Raw genomic sequence first — 16,323 nt, forward strand, 5'->3', positions numbered from 1 at the left:
AGACTCAATTACTAAATTTCTCCTCGAATTCCCTAACCCACAAACTAATATAGTGAAGCTTTTCTTGTAATCTCTCTAAGAATTTCCTTCATTAGGGAAAGGGACTAAAATTGCACAAGGTACACCAGATGGACCACACAATTGCCCTGCATATAGGTTTCATTGTACTTGTTGCTTAAAAAGCATGCCTCGTACGGTGGAGACACTGCCTGGCTAGTTGCTTAATTACACTAAGATTGACTGCTGATATCAGACACCACACCACCAAGGTAAGAAGAGAAGATGTTGCACAAAATACCTTATGCCACAAAATACACAAAACCTAGCCTGGGGGATATTCTACAAGTTTCTTTAGGTGTGCCTGTTTCCTAAAATATTTATATACAACTATTGAAGCATATTAATTAGGTACTAAATTAGTGGATGCACCCCAGTGAATTTTTTTTTTTCTTAAACATAATTTTACATGGCATGGTATCACACATAACGTATGCATTTCTTTCAGACAGGCAATCCAGGGTCAGCAAGGAGTGCAGGTAAGGCCTTCCCATAATGAAGAGATAAGAGGGTTAGCTGGTGCTGGGAGTCTTCATCTGGAAGTCCAGCACTCATTTCTGCCAGATCCCATTTTCACAGGTAGGGGATTGGGGGAAGCAGGTGACTCACATGGGGAAGCAAAAATGAACAGGACCATTCAAACTCGGTGCTAAATTCAAACAGAACGCAGCTTCACTGGAGGGCCTTTCCCCATGGTTTGAGTGTTACACATTTTTAGTGTAGACATAAAAGCTCATAAAGGATAGGTAAGATCTGTGGAACAGTTAAGCTGTTAAGTTGTTTAAATAGCCTACCCATTAAACATTAAAAAACAGCCTGGCTGCCTCTGAGAGTTGAAAAATATCTGAGCTTGCAATTCCATAGCTGTTGATATAATCAGGTGCTACAAGGGGGGCTTCACAGTTTGATTGGCAGCTCCAAGAGGTTATAAAACAAATTGCTGTTTTGTGTGGGTTATGAATACAAATGTTTCTTTTTATATGGAATTAAGTACTTGAGGGCATTCATAAATGAGAATTTTTTTTTAATATCATGAAGTCTGTAATATTCAGAACATACTTTATTACATATCAGCATGGACCCGGAGGTCTATCCACAGTGGATACTGGGCGAGGTGGCATGGGGTTGTAAGTGTGGTGGTTTGGGGGCTTGGCTGACCTGAGTTGGCACTAAATTGGCATAAGGTCTATTAGGCGTCATGGGAGTGGGTGTTGGGTACGAGTTGCAGGAGTTGGTTGCATGGGAATCGGGACACAAGGGCTGAGGCCTAGAATTTAGCAAAACTGGGACAAAGTTTCAGAAAACCAAGCTGTACCTTTTAGCTACCCTGCCTCAGCACTTGGCAGCCCGTGGCAGCTCCAGGGGCTCTCTTGGAAAATAGATCCCGCCATTCGGTGTACTTCTCCCCTTCCCCAAGACAGGTACAGCGTGCCATGAGATCTCCCTCCTTAGGAGCGATAACCCGGCCCCAGAGTCATTCTGATCTGTTACACAATGGGACAGACAGATAAAGACCTGGGAGAAAGCCTCCATTCAGTCATTCAACATGGAACAAAGCAACAAAAGCTTAGCATTGGAAGAGTTGGTGTTGCCACTCTGAACAGACTGCATAGAGGTTGATATGGGCTAATTGCAATGGTCATAAAGGATGTCATTTGTGACCTTGGTTGTGGCTGCTTCAGTGCTAAGGCTGGAACAGAAATCTGCTTGAAAATATATAAAATTCAGGAGGGAACAACTTTAGAGAGCAAAGGAAGGTTAAAGATGAGGTTCAATTTGCAAGATCAGAAGGTGTTTTTTTCTTTTTCTGAATAGGAGGCGTTGTCATCTTTGAAAGGGAGAGGGATGGTGCATTAGGAGAAAAAACTGTCTACAAAGTCAGCTAAGCATGGTGGCGAAGAGGGAAAATTGGGTGGTCAGCAAATTGCTGCGAATGTGGTCCACAGAGGAATGCACAGATTAAGAGCGAGGGCAGTGAGGAGGCAGCAGAGGCAGTTGAACAGATGGCCTCAATCTTGTGACAAAGAAGGCATGTGATCTTTGAGATGTTTATGGAAGAGGTAGAGCAAAAGGGCTTTGTACAGATGGTTATTCGTGAAGTAAAGGAGGGTGAGGTTATCTCAGTCCTTAGCAATCTGGAGTACTGCATCAGTTTGACAGAGCAGAGTGGGCCCAGAACGCGCGATATCAGATCCAATGATACATGGCCAAACAGCCATATGTCAGGTAAGTGCAGGTCTGTGCTTATTGGACTTCAGGAAGAAAAGCTGTGGGTCATGGCAGGGGGAACAATTAGGGAAAAAAAAAAAAAGAGTACGGCTATTGTGAGGATCATGGGCATCAAAGGTGGATATGAGCACATCAAATGCTCCAGGAGTATTTTATTCAAAATGGACACCAATTTTAATGAGGCTGAACTAAAACTGAATCATTGAGAATAGTGTAACTGCTAAAATACACTGCTTACCCTGTTTCATTCAAATTTAAACGATATTTGACAGTTGAACACCTAACTTCTTATGGAAGCCTGGTGTTTCAGCTGCAGACCAATTCCTATAGTAAAAACTGAATAAAAGAATAATTTTAAAGGTACCAATCTAATTAAAAAGGTACAGGTAATATGATAAACCACCACAGCAGTTAACAACACTTAAGCGTGATTAATGCCTTGAAAATCAATCAAGCGCATCAACAACCTTTTAGAATAGTGAGAGATGAGTTTCTTTGGATCAGCAGATACAAATTGCAAGGGTTCTCCCTGCTAACGTTAGTGCACAAGAACGCTTGCACTGAAAGACAACTAATGCGGTCCACTTGTGGGAACCATAAACAAAACAAACCCACATTTACCAAACAACCCTCAAATAATGATATACCAGCAAGGTTCCACGTTTTTGTAACTTTTACTTTAACACGACTCGGAACCAATACAAATTAAACATGAATTAACAGGCAAATTACACTCCAAGTAATAAAATAATAAAATCAATTTCACTTTAAATAATCAATACAACAAAGAAATGAGTTACACAACCACAAGAATTACCCTCCCACATGTATAGCATAATGTAGACACAGTTCCACAATATGCTGTCCTATCCGACAGCCGGTTTCACTTTTGAGTTTCAGGAGTACAATTATCATCAGTAAGGCACACTTCTACGAATGCTCCCTCCCTCGGACCATGACAAAGTCCTGCTGATGTAACTTTTCAGAATTTATTTTCACAACCAACCAATAACACTTTAGCTCGCGGTTTGACCATTTTGAGAAAACATCCAGGAACTTCCAGCGGAATTCTCCCATTTTAGGACTACGTACCATGATGGGTACAGGAATGTGGAGTGTTTTCCTTTGCAGCAGCCAGTGGGAAAACACGTCAGATCTTCCGACCTGACCTTATTAATTATGCATCTTGGTATTTCACAACACTGGCAGGGCAGGCCTGGATGGCACACCTTTCACCTTCATGTCCGGGACACCCTGTCTATACCTCTCTGAATTTTGTAGATCTCAATCAGGTCTCCCTTTATGGCAATGGACCTGCGTCAGGAAGTACGTTGTGAGTGAATTCATTGTCAAATTGGGTACAAAATGCAAAATAGAGAGGAGAGGGAGGGAGAGAGTTAACTAAAAGCTGAAGGAATGAGGCACCACATTTGCAAGAGCGATTTTCTGATCCCAAGGAGGTTGTTGAGCAGTGGTTGAGACAACTGGGGCAGCACGGTAGCATTGTGGATAGCACAATTGCTTCACAGCTCCAGGGTCCCAGGTTCGATTCCGGCTTGGGTCACTGTCTGTGCAGAGTCTGCACATCCTCCCCGTGTGTGCGCGGGTTTCCTCCGGATGCTCCGGTTTCCTCCCACAGTCCAAAGATGTGCAGGTTAGGTGGATTGGCCATGATAAATTGCCCTAAGTGTCCAAAATTGCCCTTAGTGTTGGGTGGGGTCACTGGGTTATGGGGATAGGGTGGACCTTGGGTAGGGTGCCCTTTAGACTCGATGGGCCGAATGGCCTCCTTCTGCACTGCAAATTCTATGATAATCTATGATACCATACAATTAAAAAGGCTATCAAGTTGAAATGAATGAGCCCCAACTTTCTGTGGCGAGTTTAATTTGCTTCTACTGCGCAAGTATAGAAATGTCACACTGTTCAATTGTTGAATAGAGCCAGACAGCAAGATACTGTTTGCGTAAAGCCAACATTAGAGGCGACATATTTCAGATGTTAACTTCCATCTTTTTATGTTTAACAATGAATCAGCTTTTGACTGAAGTCGCTGTGCAATTTTTGCCCAAACAACAGTGATTCCCACAGGCTCACTTTTATTTTGAGAGTAAATTCTGGCTTATTATGTTACAGAAGCATAGGCTGATTAGCAGTTTTTTACTTTTCTGCAAAGAAAAGATCATTCAATTATAATTCAGCACCATTTGTTGATTATTTTCTACTCTGAGCTAAAAGGAAAAGGTACTATGCAAAAGACAAAATGTTCAGAGTTGAAAGAAAATGTCCATTTCTGTTTGGCAAGGATATGCAGAATACAAAAGCAAAGTTAATATTTTTTTTTGTCACAAGTAGGCTTACATTAACACTGTAATGCACTGTGAAAAGCCCCGAGTCGCCACATTCCGCCACCTTTTCAGGTAGACAGAGGGAGAATTCAGAATTCTCTCAGCCGGTACGGGAATTGAACCCGCGTTGCTGGCATTGGTCTGCCTTACAAGCCAGCTGTCTAGCCCCACTGAGCTAAACCAGCCTTGGTTGGGGCCATTTGAATCAACATACTTGCAACATCAAATAGTCTTCAAATTAAAACTTCAAAATGCAGAGACACACACAAAATATCCAGAATGTTTTCTTTAGTAATCTCATTTGCTCACATTGACCTTGTCTTTTTCTTTCATGACAACTACATAGAAACAAATATGCTGTTTCTCATCCACTTAATGGGAGTTTTTCCTTCGTCTATAATTCTGAGTTTCTATAGAAACTGTATTTTGGCTTCAGAATGCATACATTTTCTTCTCTTGTTCACACGTTTACTTTGACGATAAACAACCTTAAAAGGTAGCAATGCATATTTCCAGACTGATTCTTTTCCTCACACTAATATATGAGCTTGATGTTAGCTCCACTGTCTCCAGAAACTTGTGTTTTCATTACTGTAAATAATCAAGATCGGTGATTGAAGTTTGCTTCGGAGAAATGAACCTAAATGCGGTTTCCTGTAATATCATTTTGAAAGTTCCTGTTTTGGATTATTGTTATGCCTGGTAAAGACCAAGTTAATCCCACAGTTTTTTGTTGTCCCTTTTCATTTTAGAATAAAGACAAGCCAGAAGGAAGATTTTTGATAAATTGAATATATTTTTAAAATTAATACCCTAATAAGTAATCTAACTTATTTTATGAATACAAGTTTAGATTGACCAGTTGCAACTACAACAATTGTTCATCCATTTATATTGCTGTAGGATAAATAATTTTATTTGTAATATCCGCTCTAAAAAAAAAATAATTTTTGAATCCTCTCCTTTTCAATTAGATATTTAAATTTAGAGTCATGGCTCCTTTGATTCTACCATTTACTTAAAGAGGATTTGTTTGTGTGCTGAGGTTTCAGCCAGCCTGAGGAGTCCTGGAGGAGTAGTTAGAAAAAACTTGTTTCTAAAACTATTTTAGAACTGCAAGAATGGCCACAGAGAACATTTTTGTAGGCATACTTATGCCTACACAGCATGCAGCTGAACATTTTGCACAGATTTCTCCTTCAATGTTCTAAAATATATCTCAATAAATCATAGATCTTAGACTTGCAGTCACATTCTGTCTTGCTTCCTGCTGTCACAATTTGTCTGACTTTTGCCCCTTACAAATTCCTATGTTCATATTCATAACAGAAAATGCCCATGTAAACTGGACGGCTGCAGGTATCAGTGGTTGTACTGTCATGTCCGGCTTCGCATCTGCTCGCTACTAACCTGTACTGCAGACAAATTCCCTGTTCAACCAACTCTACTTCTTTGCTTCCCAAATTAAAATTTGTTTTATTGACTATAAATAAGAAAACATCAAATCAAAATTTAAAAAAGTCAAAATGCATGATAGAAAGTGTGATATATTCAATTTTTCAAAAGTCTTGTCCAAGATTAAAGTCCAATAAACATGTTTGGTACTCAACAGAGGTCACTTAGAAACATATTTCTAACAATAAGCAAATAGAGCTAAACAAACCATTTTTGGTTTTATTCTTTAAAAAGTCCCAGAACTGTGCAGAAATGTTACGGAGTCAATCCCCAATGATTAGTCTGCAGTGATCCCAGTGCTCCCAGATCACAAGAGAACTATGCTGTGCCAGGCACAATTCATCCTCCCCTGGAGAAAGCCAATAGAGTATCTATTGTATTTTAAGGGTGCAGTGATGCCCAGGAATTCAGTGTGTAGAAAGAGGTGTTACACAGTAAATATGTACTCACTCACGTAACAATATACAAACATTAAAACACAATCCCCTACCACAGGGTAATATTATTTTGATAGAGGGGATTTCTTCCACCCTACCTTGAGAAAAAATGTTCTTGAGTTTAGCAATGACAAGAGTGGGTTGCATGGGTCCCTGTATGTTGATCTCAGCCAGTGACACTACATTTTTTAAGACATACTTTACTGAACTACGGTCAGTAACTGAGGAACTAGGAATTTATTTTCAAAGGACAGGAGAAATTTAAACAAATTTTCTTTCTTAGAGAGTCATAGCGGTAAATAGCCCAGAAAAGGCCCTTCGACCCATCACGTCGGCACTGGCCAAAAACAGTCACCCAAGTGTTCGATTCCCAATTACACTGTATGCCTTGGCATCGCACATCTAAATACTTTTTAAATTTTGAGGGTCTCTGCCACCACTATCCTTTTAGGCAGTGGGTTCCAGACTCTCACCACCCTCTGGGTGAAAAGGCTTTTCCTCACATCCCCTCTAAACCTTCTGCTCTTTACCTTAAATCTATACCCCTGGCCATTGATCCGTCCAAGGGGAAAAATGTCTTCCTATCTACTCCATTTATGCCCCTCATAATTTTATACATGTCAATGATGTCCCTCACTCAGTCCCCTTGGTGCCAAGGAAAAGAACCCAAATCTATCCAAGTCTCTTCATAGCTCCAACTCTCCAACCCAGGCAACATTCTGATAGATCTCAAAATCTCATCTGCACTCTTTCCAGTGCTACCACATCTCTCCTATAATGTGGATTTCAGAACTGCATGCAATACTCTAGCTGTGGCTTAACCAACATTATATACAGTATCAGCATAACCTCCCTGCTCTTAAACTCTATGCCTCGGCTAAAAAACGCAAGTATACCATATCCCTTCTCAAGCACTATATCTACCTGCCCTGCTATCTTAAGGGATCAGTGTTCATGCTCACCAAGGTCCCTCTGATGCTCAATACTTCCGAAGGTCCTGCCATTCATTATGTATTCCCTTGCCTTGTTTGTCCTGCCCAAGTGCCATCACCTCACAGTTATCCGGGTTGAATTCCATTTACCACTGATCAGCCCATCTGACCAGCCCGTCTATAACCTCCTGTAATCTAAGGCCCTAATTTACCATCCAACCAATTTTTGTATCACCCACAAACTTACTGATCAATTCTTCTTCATTCATGTCTAAATAATTCATATATTAGTATCACCACAAACAGAAAGAGCCCCAACAAGGATCCTTGCGTGACTCCACTGGACACAGGCTTCCAGTCAGAAAAACAGCCCTCAACCATTACCCTCTGCTTCTTGCCATTCAGCCAATTCTGGATCCAATTTGCCAAATTTCCTTGGATCCCATGAGCTATTATCTTCATCATCAGTCTCCCATGTGGGACATTATCAAAATCCTTGCTAAAGTCTAAGTTGACTACGTCAAATACATTGCCCTCATCTACACACCTGGTCACGTTTTGAAAAATTCAATCAAGTTGGTCAAACATGACCTCCCCTTAACAAAACCACGCTGACTGTTCTTGATTAATCCCTGCCTCTACAAATGCAGATTAATTCAGTCTCTCAGAATTGCTTCCAATAGTTTCCCCAAAACTGAGGTTAGACTGACTGGCCTGTAGTTTTCTGGTTGATTCCTTCCTCCCTTCTTGAATAATGGTATCACATTGGCTATCCTCCGGAACCTCTCCTGTGGCCAGAGAAGAATTGAAAATTGTCAGCGACCCTGCTGTTTCCAGTCTTTTTCCTTGATTTCTATACCCACACTGACTCTTTCATTAGTGAACATCGATACAAAGTACTAATTTAGAACCCTACCTCTGTCTTCGGGCTCCACACACAAATTACCACCGTGGTCTTTAATGGGCCCTACTCTTTCCCTAGTTATCCTTTTACCCTTAATATACTTGTGAAACACTTAGGAATTTCCTTTATTTTACCTGCTAGAATCCTTTCATGTCCCTTTTTGCTCTCCTAATTTCCTTTAAGTTCTCTTTTGCATACTTTATACACCTCTAAGGCTTCTGCTGTTTGAGCCCTCAATAGCTGCCATAAGCCGCCCTTTTTCTCAGTATCTAATGCAGTATCCAGGGTTCCCAGAAATGCAATTGCTCCTTTTTTGTTTTTACGTTCTACCCACATAGCTTCATTTGAAGACCCTTCTAAGATGTCCTCCCTCCTTACTGCTGTAATTGATTTCCTGATCAGAATTACAACACCTGCTCTTTCATTTACTTTCCCGTCTCGTAAGAAGATCCTATATCCTGGAATATTGAGCTGTCAATCCTGCCCTCTCGCAACCATGTCTGAGGGACAATAACAACATCATATCCCCACGTTTTAATTTGTGCCCTTAACGCATCTGCTTTGTTTGTCACGACTCCTTGCATTAAAATAAATACCAAGGGCAGCACGGTGGCACAGTGGTTAGCATTGCTGCTTCACGGCGTCGAGGACCCGAGTTCGATCCCTGCCCCGGGTCACTGTCTATGTGGAGTTTGCACATTCTCCCTGTGTCTGCATGGGTCTCACCCACACAACCCAAAGATGTGCAGCGCAGATGGATTGGCCATGCTAAATTGCCCTTTAATTACAGAAAAAAACCATCCCACCTTGACAAACAACCTTTCGACTTAACTGGTCTGGGAAATTCTATACCTTCCTGACTCACTTGATGTCTCTTCAAATTTTGGCTATGCAGCTATCCCAGCTGAACCTTCTCTCAGGATCCCAGCCCCTGCCAAGTTAGTCAAAACCAGCCACAAAAGCACAAGCAAACCTCTCTGCATCAATAGTGCCGAGGTGGAGATGGTTGACAGCTTCAAATTCCTAGGTGTGCACGTCAACAATTTGCCCCGGTCCACCGACGTCCACGTTGGGACCAAGAAAGCACAACAGTGCATACATTTACCCAGGAATTTCGGCATGTCCACATTGACTCTAATGAATTTTTACAGATGCATCATAGAAAGCATCCGATCCGGCTGCACCACAGATTAGTATGGCAACTACTCGACCCAAGATCGTAAGAAACTACAGAGAGTCGTGAACACAGCGGAATCCATCACACAAACCCACCACCCATGCAATGACTCGGTCTACATCCCCCACTGCCTTGGGAAAGCGGCAGCATAATTAAAGACCCCTCCCACCCGGGTTATTCTCTCTTCCAACATCTTCCATCGGGCAGGAAATACAAAAGTCTGAGAACACGCACTAACAAATTCAAAAACAGCTTCTTCCTCGCTGTTACCAGACTCCTGAATGACGTTCTTATGGACTGAACTGATCTCTCCATGCATCTTCTCTCCTAAATAGCACTATACTTCACAATGTCTGCACTTACCTTGTGTATTTACAGTAGGTCCTATGTTTTTCTGTATGGAATGATCTGCTGGACTGTACACTGAACCTTCCGACTTTCCTATTGCTGTTTTAAACTGTAAAGATCTCTTCTCGTGAAACTCCCGACTGCCTTCTCGCTCCTTTAAACTGTGAAACTCCCGGCTCTCCTCTCGCTACTTTAAACTATGAAATGCTCGGCTCTCCTCTCGCTATTTTAAACTTAAATAAGGAAAGTTGCTTCCTTCAAAGGATGCAACTTCCTGGGTTGCATTAACACCAGCCAGCTACACAGCAACCTCGCTAGGGTTTAAGGGCCCTTACCTTAAAGAAATAAAGTGCTCATCTTTCTTTAAAAATCCTTCTACTTTCCCTCATTATTATTCTTTTCAAAATAGCTCTAGTTAACTTGGTCAAATTCCTTTGTTGGCATAAAACACCACAGAAGTTAGGGCACAGAAACAGGCTATGCGGCCCAACTAATTTATGCTGGTGTTTATGCTTCACATTACCCTTCTCTCACCATACTTGATCTAATCCCGTTTTCTATTTCTTTCTCTTTCATGTGTAAATCTAGACTCCCCTGATAGGTATTTATGCTATTTCTATCAACTCTTCCATATGGTAACAAGTTCCATATTCCAATCACTCTCTGGATGAAGACGATTCTCCCAAATTATTTATGGATTTATTACATGTATGACCCTGATTTTGAACTGCCGCACAAATGACACATATTCTTCATCATATGTACTATCAAATTTCTTTATCATTTTGAAGACCTCTGTTAGGTCATCCCCAGTCTTCTCTTATCTAGAGAAAAGGGCCCAAGCCGGTTCAATCTTTCCTGATATATTTACTCGACAGTTCTGGCATCATCCTTGTGAATCATTTTCTTTCAATCTTTGCCAGAGTTGCTATATCCCTTTTTGCAATGAGGAGACCAAAATTGTACATAGTAATGAAGATGTGAGAAATCACTAGCTTTATTCATCTTTTTCTACACGGGAAGATGGCCATACAGGTTTGCATTATCATGGGAAAAAAGGGAAGGTTGTGCATCTCAGATATTTGTTTTTCACTATTTAGGTGGGTTACAACCTTGCTGTCAGTCTGGATAAATTATGTAAACTTACCCACATGCTCTGAAAGGAACACTACAAAGAAAGGAGTGACCAGGTCATTAATTCCTTGAACATAACCACTCGCTGGATGTCGAATGGCCCATATGAAGAGGATTCGTTCAAAGATCTGCAAAATATATGAGCAAGATGTGTAGCGTTTAGATCAATTGGCATATTAATATCTTGAATGTACAACCTACATATCAGTTTAACAATCACTTTTCAATAAACCCAAATATTATAAATTTCTAAAAAGTGCAACTGTAGTTTGTGATTTCAAGTAATAATGGTCATTTAATCTCTTTGGAATACATGGTTAGAAAGTGGTCAATTATCTAAACACTTCTAAAACATATTTATGTTTGCAACAAAATTTATTTTATTAGATATTGCGCTAACTGGCTAGAAGCAAGATTCCGGTCCCTAATTTGGGAGGAATTCCCACCTTAGAGTGGGTCTCATAGTGAGGGCAGATGGAGTGGCCCAGAGTGGTGGGAGAAAGGTGTGGGCAGATCATGTTGGCTAGGTCAGGCACATGAGAGATCTTTGCGAAGAAAAAAGCAGACCTTGGGGTGGAAAGGACGGTTCCAAACTGGAACGATTTCCTACTTCCCCACCCGAGGCCCAAGCATGGTGATCTGCTGGGCCTCCCCTGTCCCTGAAGCCCTTCCACTTGCTGAAAAGTTCTGGCAATGTGGGAATCAGCCCTTCAGGCGACATAAGAACCAAGACAGGGTCCCTCCTGTCTTCACTTTTCACCCCACCAGCCTCCGCATTCAAAGGATCATCTTCTGACATCTCCAGTATGATGCCACCACTAAATCCATCTTCCCCTCACCTACGTCCCTGTCAGCATTTTGCAGGTATCACTTCTGTAGCTATCTAAGATGGCCACCTGCAAAGGACCAAGGGAATTATGGCCAACCCAGGACTCGGACAGATACAGAGCCAATGTGCATCTTAAACACAGGTAACCAGGCCTGATCGAAACCCCTGCACATTTGCATTTCAATGGCCCATTTTTCCAGGACAATAGAACTCCAATCAAGCAACTGGTACAGCCACAGACTGATCGGCGCCACTCCCTTTACTCAGAAAGCCTAACTGCCAAGGTCAATGACTGCTAAGGATCTTCCCAGCCACCCGCCCTTTTATTGGCCGAAATCAAAGACAGTGATCAGAGCCCTGTCGAACTACTGGGTCCAAGGTTAAGGACCGCCCCAAAGAGCGTGAAATCCCAGATTGATAAAAGAGAGCACAGCTATGTGTTCCGTCTCTTTTGGATCCGGCCTGTGCCAACCCAATTGGAGCAGGAACAGCCAGCTACGTTCAAGACCAACGATCGCTACCTGCCGGATGAGCCCAGCAGAGTCAGAGCCATTTTCTTCGAACCAGCTAAGTGAAATCCAGATAAAAGGCCTTATCTATTTGCACAGTGCCGGTCACCCTGAAGTTAAGTATAGGTTATTGTAGCTGATAGGTGTAGTTTACTCGTAGTAGATATTGTGTTTTCATGTTGACATAACTCTTGTGTATGTAAACAAACCATCTTTTGAACTTGGTTGTGTGGTCATTTGATCAATATAAGGGAAGGCTTGTGGTTCACCAACATTATTAATAGAGTAACGCCCCCCCCCCCCCCCCCCCCCCCATGACACGCTGGACCACTCCTCCATCACCCCAACCCTCATTCCCTTTCCACGGTACCTTCCCATGCAATTGCAGAATACCTGTCCCTTTACTTCTGCCCTCCTAACTGTCCAAGGGCCCTGTTATCGTGTTAGTATTTTGTATCTTCTTATTTAAGTCCACTGCTTATGTCATCACTAAGTGCTGGGATGTCATTAGTTGCTGTTGTTACCGGTGCATATTCGTATTTAACTACCATTAGTTCTTTTCTTTTCAGTTATTGTTATTTCCATGTTTAACCAGCTGCTCTCATTTTTGAGGCCATATTTTATTCTCAACTTTATTTTAATCTATTAAAGAAGATCAACTTCACAATGTGTTTCAACTACCTTTTTATGGTCAAGTCACTACATCTTTTTGGCAATGAGAATAAAGCAAATTCAAGTTTCAGTGCGTTCAACGCAAAGTTTTGAGATGGCAGACCAGTTGAACAAATACTTTGGATCTGTCTTCACTGAGGAGGACACAAATAACCTTCTGGAAATACTAGGGGAACAGAGGGTTTAGCATGAAGGAGGAACTGAAGGAAATCATTATTAGTCAGGAAATTGTATTGGGGAAATTGATGGGATTAAAATCCGATATGTCCCCAAGGCCTGAAGCTCTGCATCCCAGAGTGCTTGAGGAAGTGGCCCTAGAAATAATGGACACATTGGAGATCATTTTCCAGCATTCTATAGACTCTGGAAGAGTTCCAATGGATTGGAGGGTAGCTAATGTAACCTCACTTTTTAAAAAAGGAGGGAGAGAGAAAATGGGGAATTATAGACCGGTCCGTCTGACATCGGTGATGGGTAAAGTGCTGGAGTCAATTAATAAGGATGAAAAAACTGAGCATTTGGAAAGTAGGGTCAGGGTCGGTTCAAGTTAGCATGGATTCACTAAAGGGAAATCATGCTTAACAAATCTTCTGGAATTTTTTGAGCTTGTGACCAATAGAGTGGACAAGAGTGAACCAGTGGATGTTGTGTATCTGGACTTTCAAAAGGCTTTTGACAAGTTCCCACACAAGAGATTAGTGAGCTAAATTAAAGTTTATGGTATTGGCGGGAATGTATTGACATGGATAGAGAATTGGCTGGCAGAAAGCAAGCAGAGAGCAGGAATAAACAGGTGCTTTTCAGAGTGGCAGTGTTGCCAATTTAATTGAATACTATCCCACCAGTGTTACCAATAATGTTACTCTTTGAGTCGCCAATACGATACTAAGGCACTTTTTTATGATATGATGTTATGCCCCAACAGCGTCGGCAATACTGTGGGTGTTTCTATTTCTCTTTCGGTCAAATGACCACACAACCAGTTAGTCAGTTCAAGTTCAAAGATGGTTTATTTACACACAAGGGTTACTTCGACATGCAAGCACACTATACTACAAGTTAAACTGCACCTATCAACTACAATAACCTATACTTAACTTCAGGCGACTGGCACTGTGCAAGTGGATAAGACCTTTATCTTGATCACGTGGCTGGCTTGAAGAAGTGGCTCAGTCTCTGCTGGGCTCATCCATCAGGTAGTGATCGTTGGTCTTGAACTTGGCTGTCTGGTCGTTATGCTGCAATTGGGCTGGCACAGGCTGGATTCAAAGGAGGCTGGCACAGGCCGGGTCCAAAAGAGGCTGAACACATGGCTGTGTCCCCTTTTCTCCCTCTGGGATCTCGCGCTCTTCGGGGCGGTCCTTAATCTTGGACCCAATAGTTCGACAGGGCTTCAATCACTGCCTTCAATTTCGACCAATAAAGGGGCGGGTACCCTGGTGGCTGGGCGGGTCCTTATCGGTCATTGACCTTGGCAGTTGGGCTCGCTGAGTAAAGGGAGTGGCGCCGATCAGTCTGTGGCTGTATCGGTTTCTTGAGTGCAGTCCTATTGTTCTGGGGAAATGGGCCATTAGAATGCAAACGAGCGGGGGTTTCGATCAGGTCTAGCTACCTACGTTTCAAATACACAGAAGCTCTGTATCTGTCTGAGTCCTGGGTTGGCCAAAATTCCCATGGTCCTTTGCAGGTGGCCATCTCAGATGGCTACGTCAGGCAGTGGCTAATGGGGTACCGCAGGATTCAGTGATGGGAACCCCCCAGCAGTTCACAATATTCATGAGGCTTCATCTGATGAAGTGCTCCAAAAGCTTGTGAATTCAAATAAACCTGTTGGACTTTAACCTGGCGTTGTGAGACATCTTATTGTGCCCACCGCAGTCCAGCGCTGGCATCTCCACATCATGGATATATTAAAGAGGGAGCTGGACATGGCCCTTGTGGCTAAAGGGATCAAGGGGTATGGAGAGAAAGCAGGAATGGGAAACTGAATTTGCATGATCAGCCATGATCATATTGAATGGTGGTGCAGGCTCGAAGGGCCGAATGGCCTACTCCTGCATCTGTATTCTACGTTTATCAATGGAAGACAGATTAGCACCGCCACAAGTATGTTTGGGTCTACCAGTGAGTCTGTGGAAGAGACCAAGGACTGGATTGAATATGTGGAAAGATTGGAGTGCTTTCTTGACAAATAAGATTGTAGACAAGGCTAGAAAGTTCTATTCTCCTGAGTGTGTGAGCAAAGACTTACAAACTAGTGAGAAATTTAGCTACACCACAGAAACAGGGGACATTTCATTTGTGGATTTAGTTACTCTCGTTAAAAATAACCACAATTCTAAGCCCTCAATGTACAATGTTTCAAATTCCGTAGTCATTTTTGGAAGTCGGGACTGTTGTAGCTAACTTTGCTGCTGAACGGCGCCAGCTCACTGAATATTGTGAGTTTGAGACAGTTTTGGAAGACTTTTTTTGGGACAGACTAGTCTGTGGTAATAACGAGGATAACATTCAATGGCATTTTCTAGGAGAAGACACAATTACTTTTAAGGCAAATCTAAAAATTTCTCAGGCTATGGAAATAGCTCCCAGTAATGCAAAATATATTCAGAAGGCCAAAGGCAGCATGCAGGCAGGTGCACTGCATCAAGTAGAAAAAGCTGCAAGTAAAAAGGTGAAGACAGTGGAGTGTTTTAGTTGTGGAGGGTAACATTATGCAAATCATGCTAATTTTACAGACACTTTGTGACCAGTGCAACAAGGATGGTATTTAGCAAAGAAGTGGCAGGGTGCTAGGAAAAAGTCAAAAGCTGAGCAAGAAACTTCAAATGCAAGGAAGCATCAGCTGACGGTGCATCATTTGGAAAACTCATACCAGGCAGAGGAGCACTATTGTGACACATTTAATATGGATGAGGGGGTGTAGAGCCTAGTTAGGTTACAGCGGAGGTTGATGGACAGAAAATCAGGATGGAGGTGGCACAGGAGCTTCTGCATCGGTAATAAGTGAGGAGGCCTTCAGGAAGATTTGGGGTTCTAAGCAGACAGCAGCCCTCAGTCAGGTAGGAACCAACCTTCGGACATACACCAACGAGACTATACCATTGCTTGGAGCGTTAGCGGTACATATTGCATAAGCTTAGATCTCTAGGTCTCCCTTGTGGAGACTATGAATTTGCTTCACTTTGAATTGGTTTTTGGTGCAAACAATAAGACAGATTAAGGGTTTGTCCTGTCCACTCTGTACATCGACTTTGTAACCTAAAGGATGGGATAAAAATTAACAGCCATG

The 16,323-nt window shown here is 42.2% G+C and overlaps 1 protein-coding gene across 6 annotated transcripts in view; it reads right to left on the minus strand.

Moving 5' to 3' along the window:
• Positions 1–16,323, minus strand: part of LOC119979117 (TBC1 domain family member 22B-like) — a 355,807-nt gene that overhangs the window by 165,210 nt on the left and 174,274 nt on the right. For all 6 annotated transcript variants that reach the window (XM_038821122.1, XM_038821126.1, XM_038821121.1 and 3 more), the window contains one exon: positions 11,035–11,149. In XM_038821122.1, coding sequence (XP_038677050.1) covers positions 11,035–11,149 — 115 coding nt within the window. The remainder of the gene's footprint in view (positions 1–11,034; positions 11,150–16,323) is intronic.

The sequence above is a fragment of the Scyliorhinus canicula genome, chromosome 15 (assembly GCF_902713615.1).
Source record: "Scyliorhinus canicula chromosome 15, sScyCan1.1, whole genome shotgun sequence".
NCBI classification, from domain to species: Eukaryota; Metazoa; Chordata; class Chondrichthyes; order Carcharhiniformes; family Scyliorhinidae; genus Scyliorhinus; species Scyliorhinus canicula.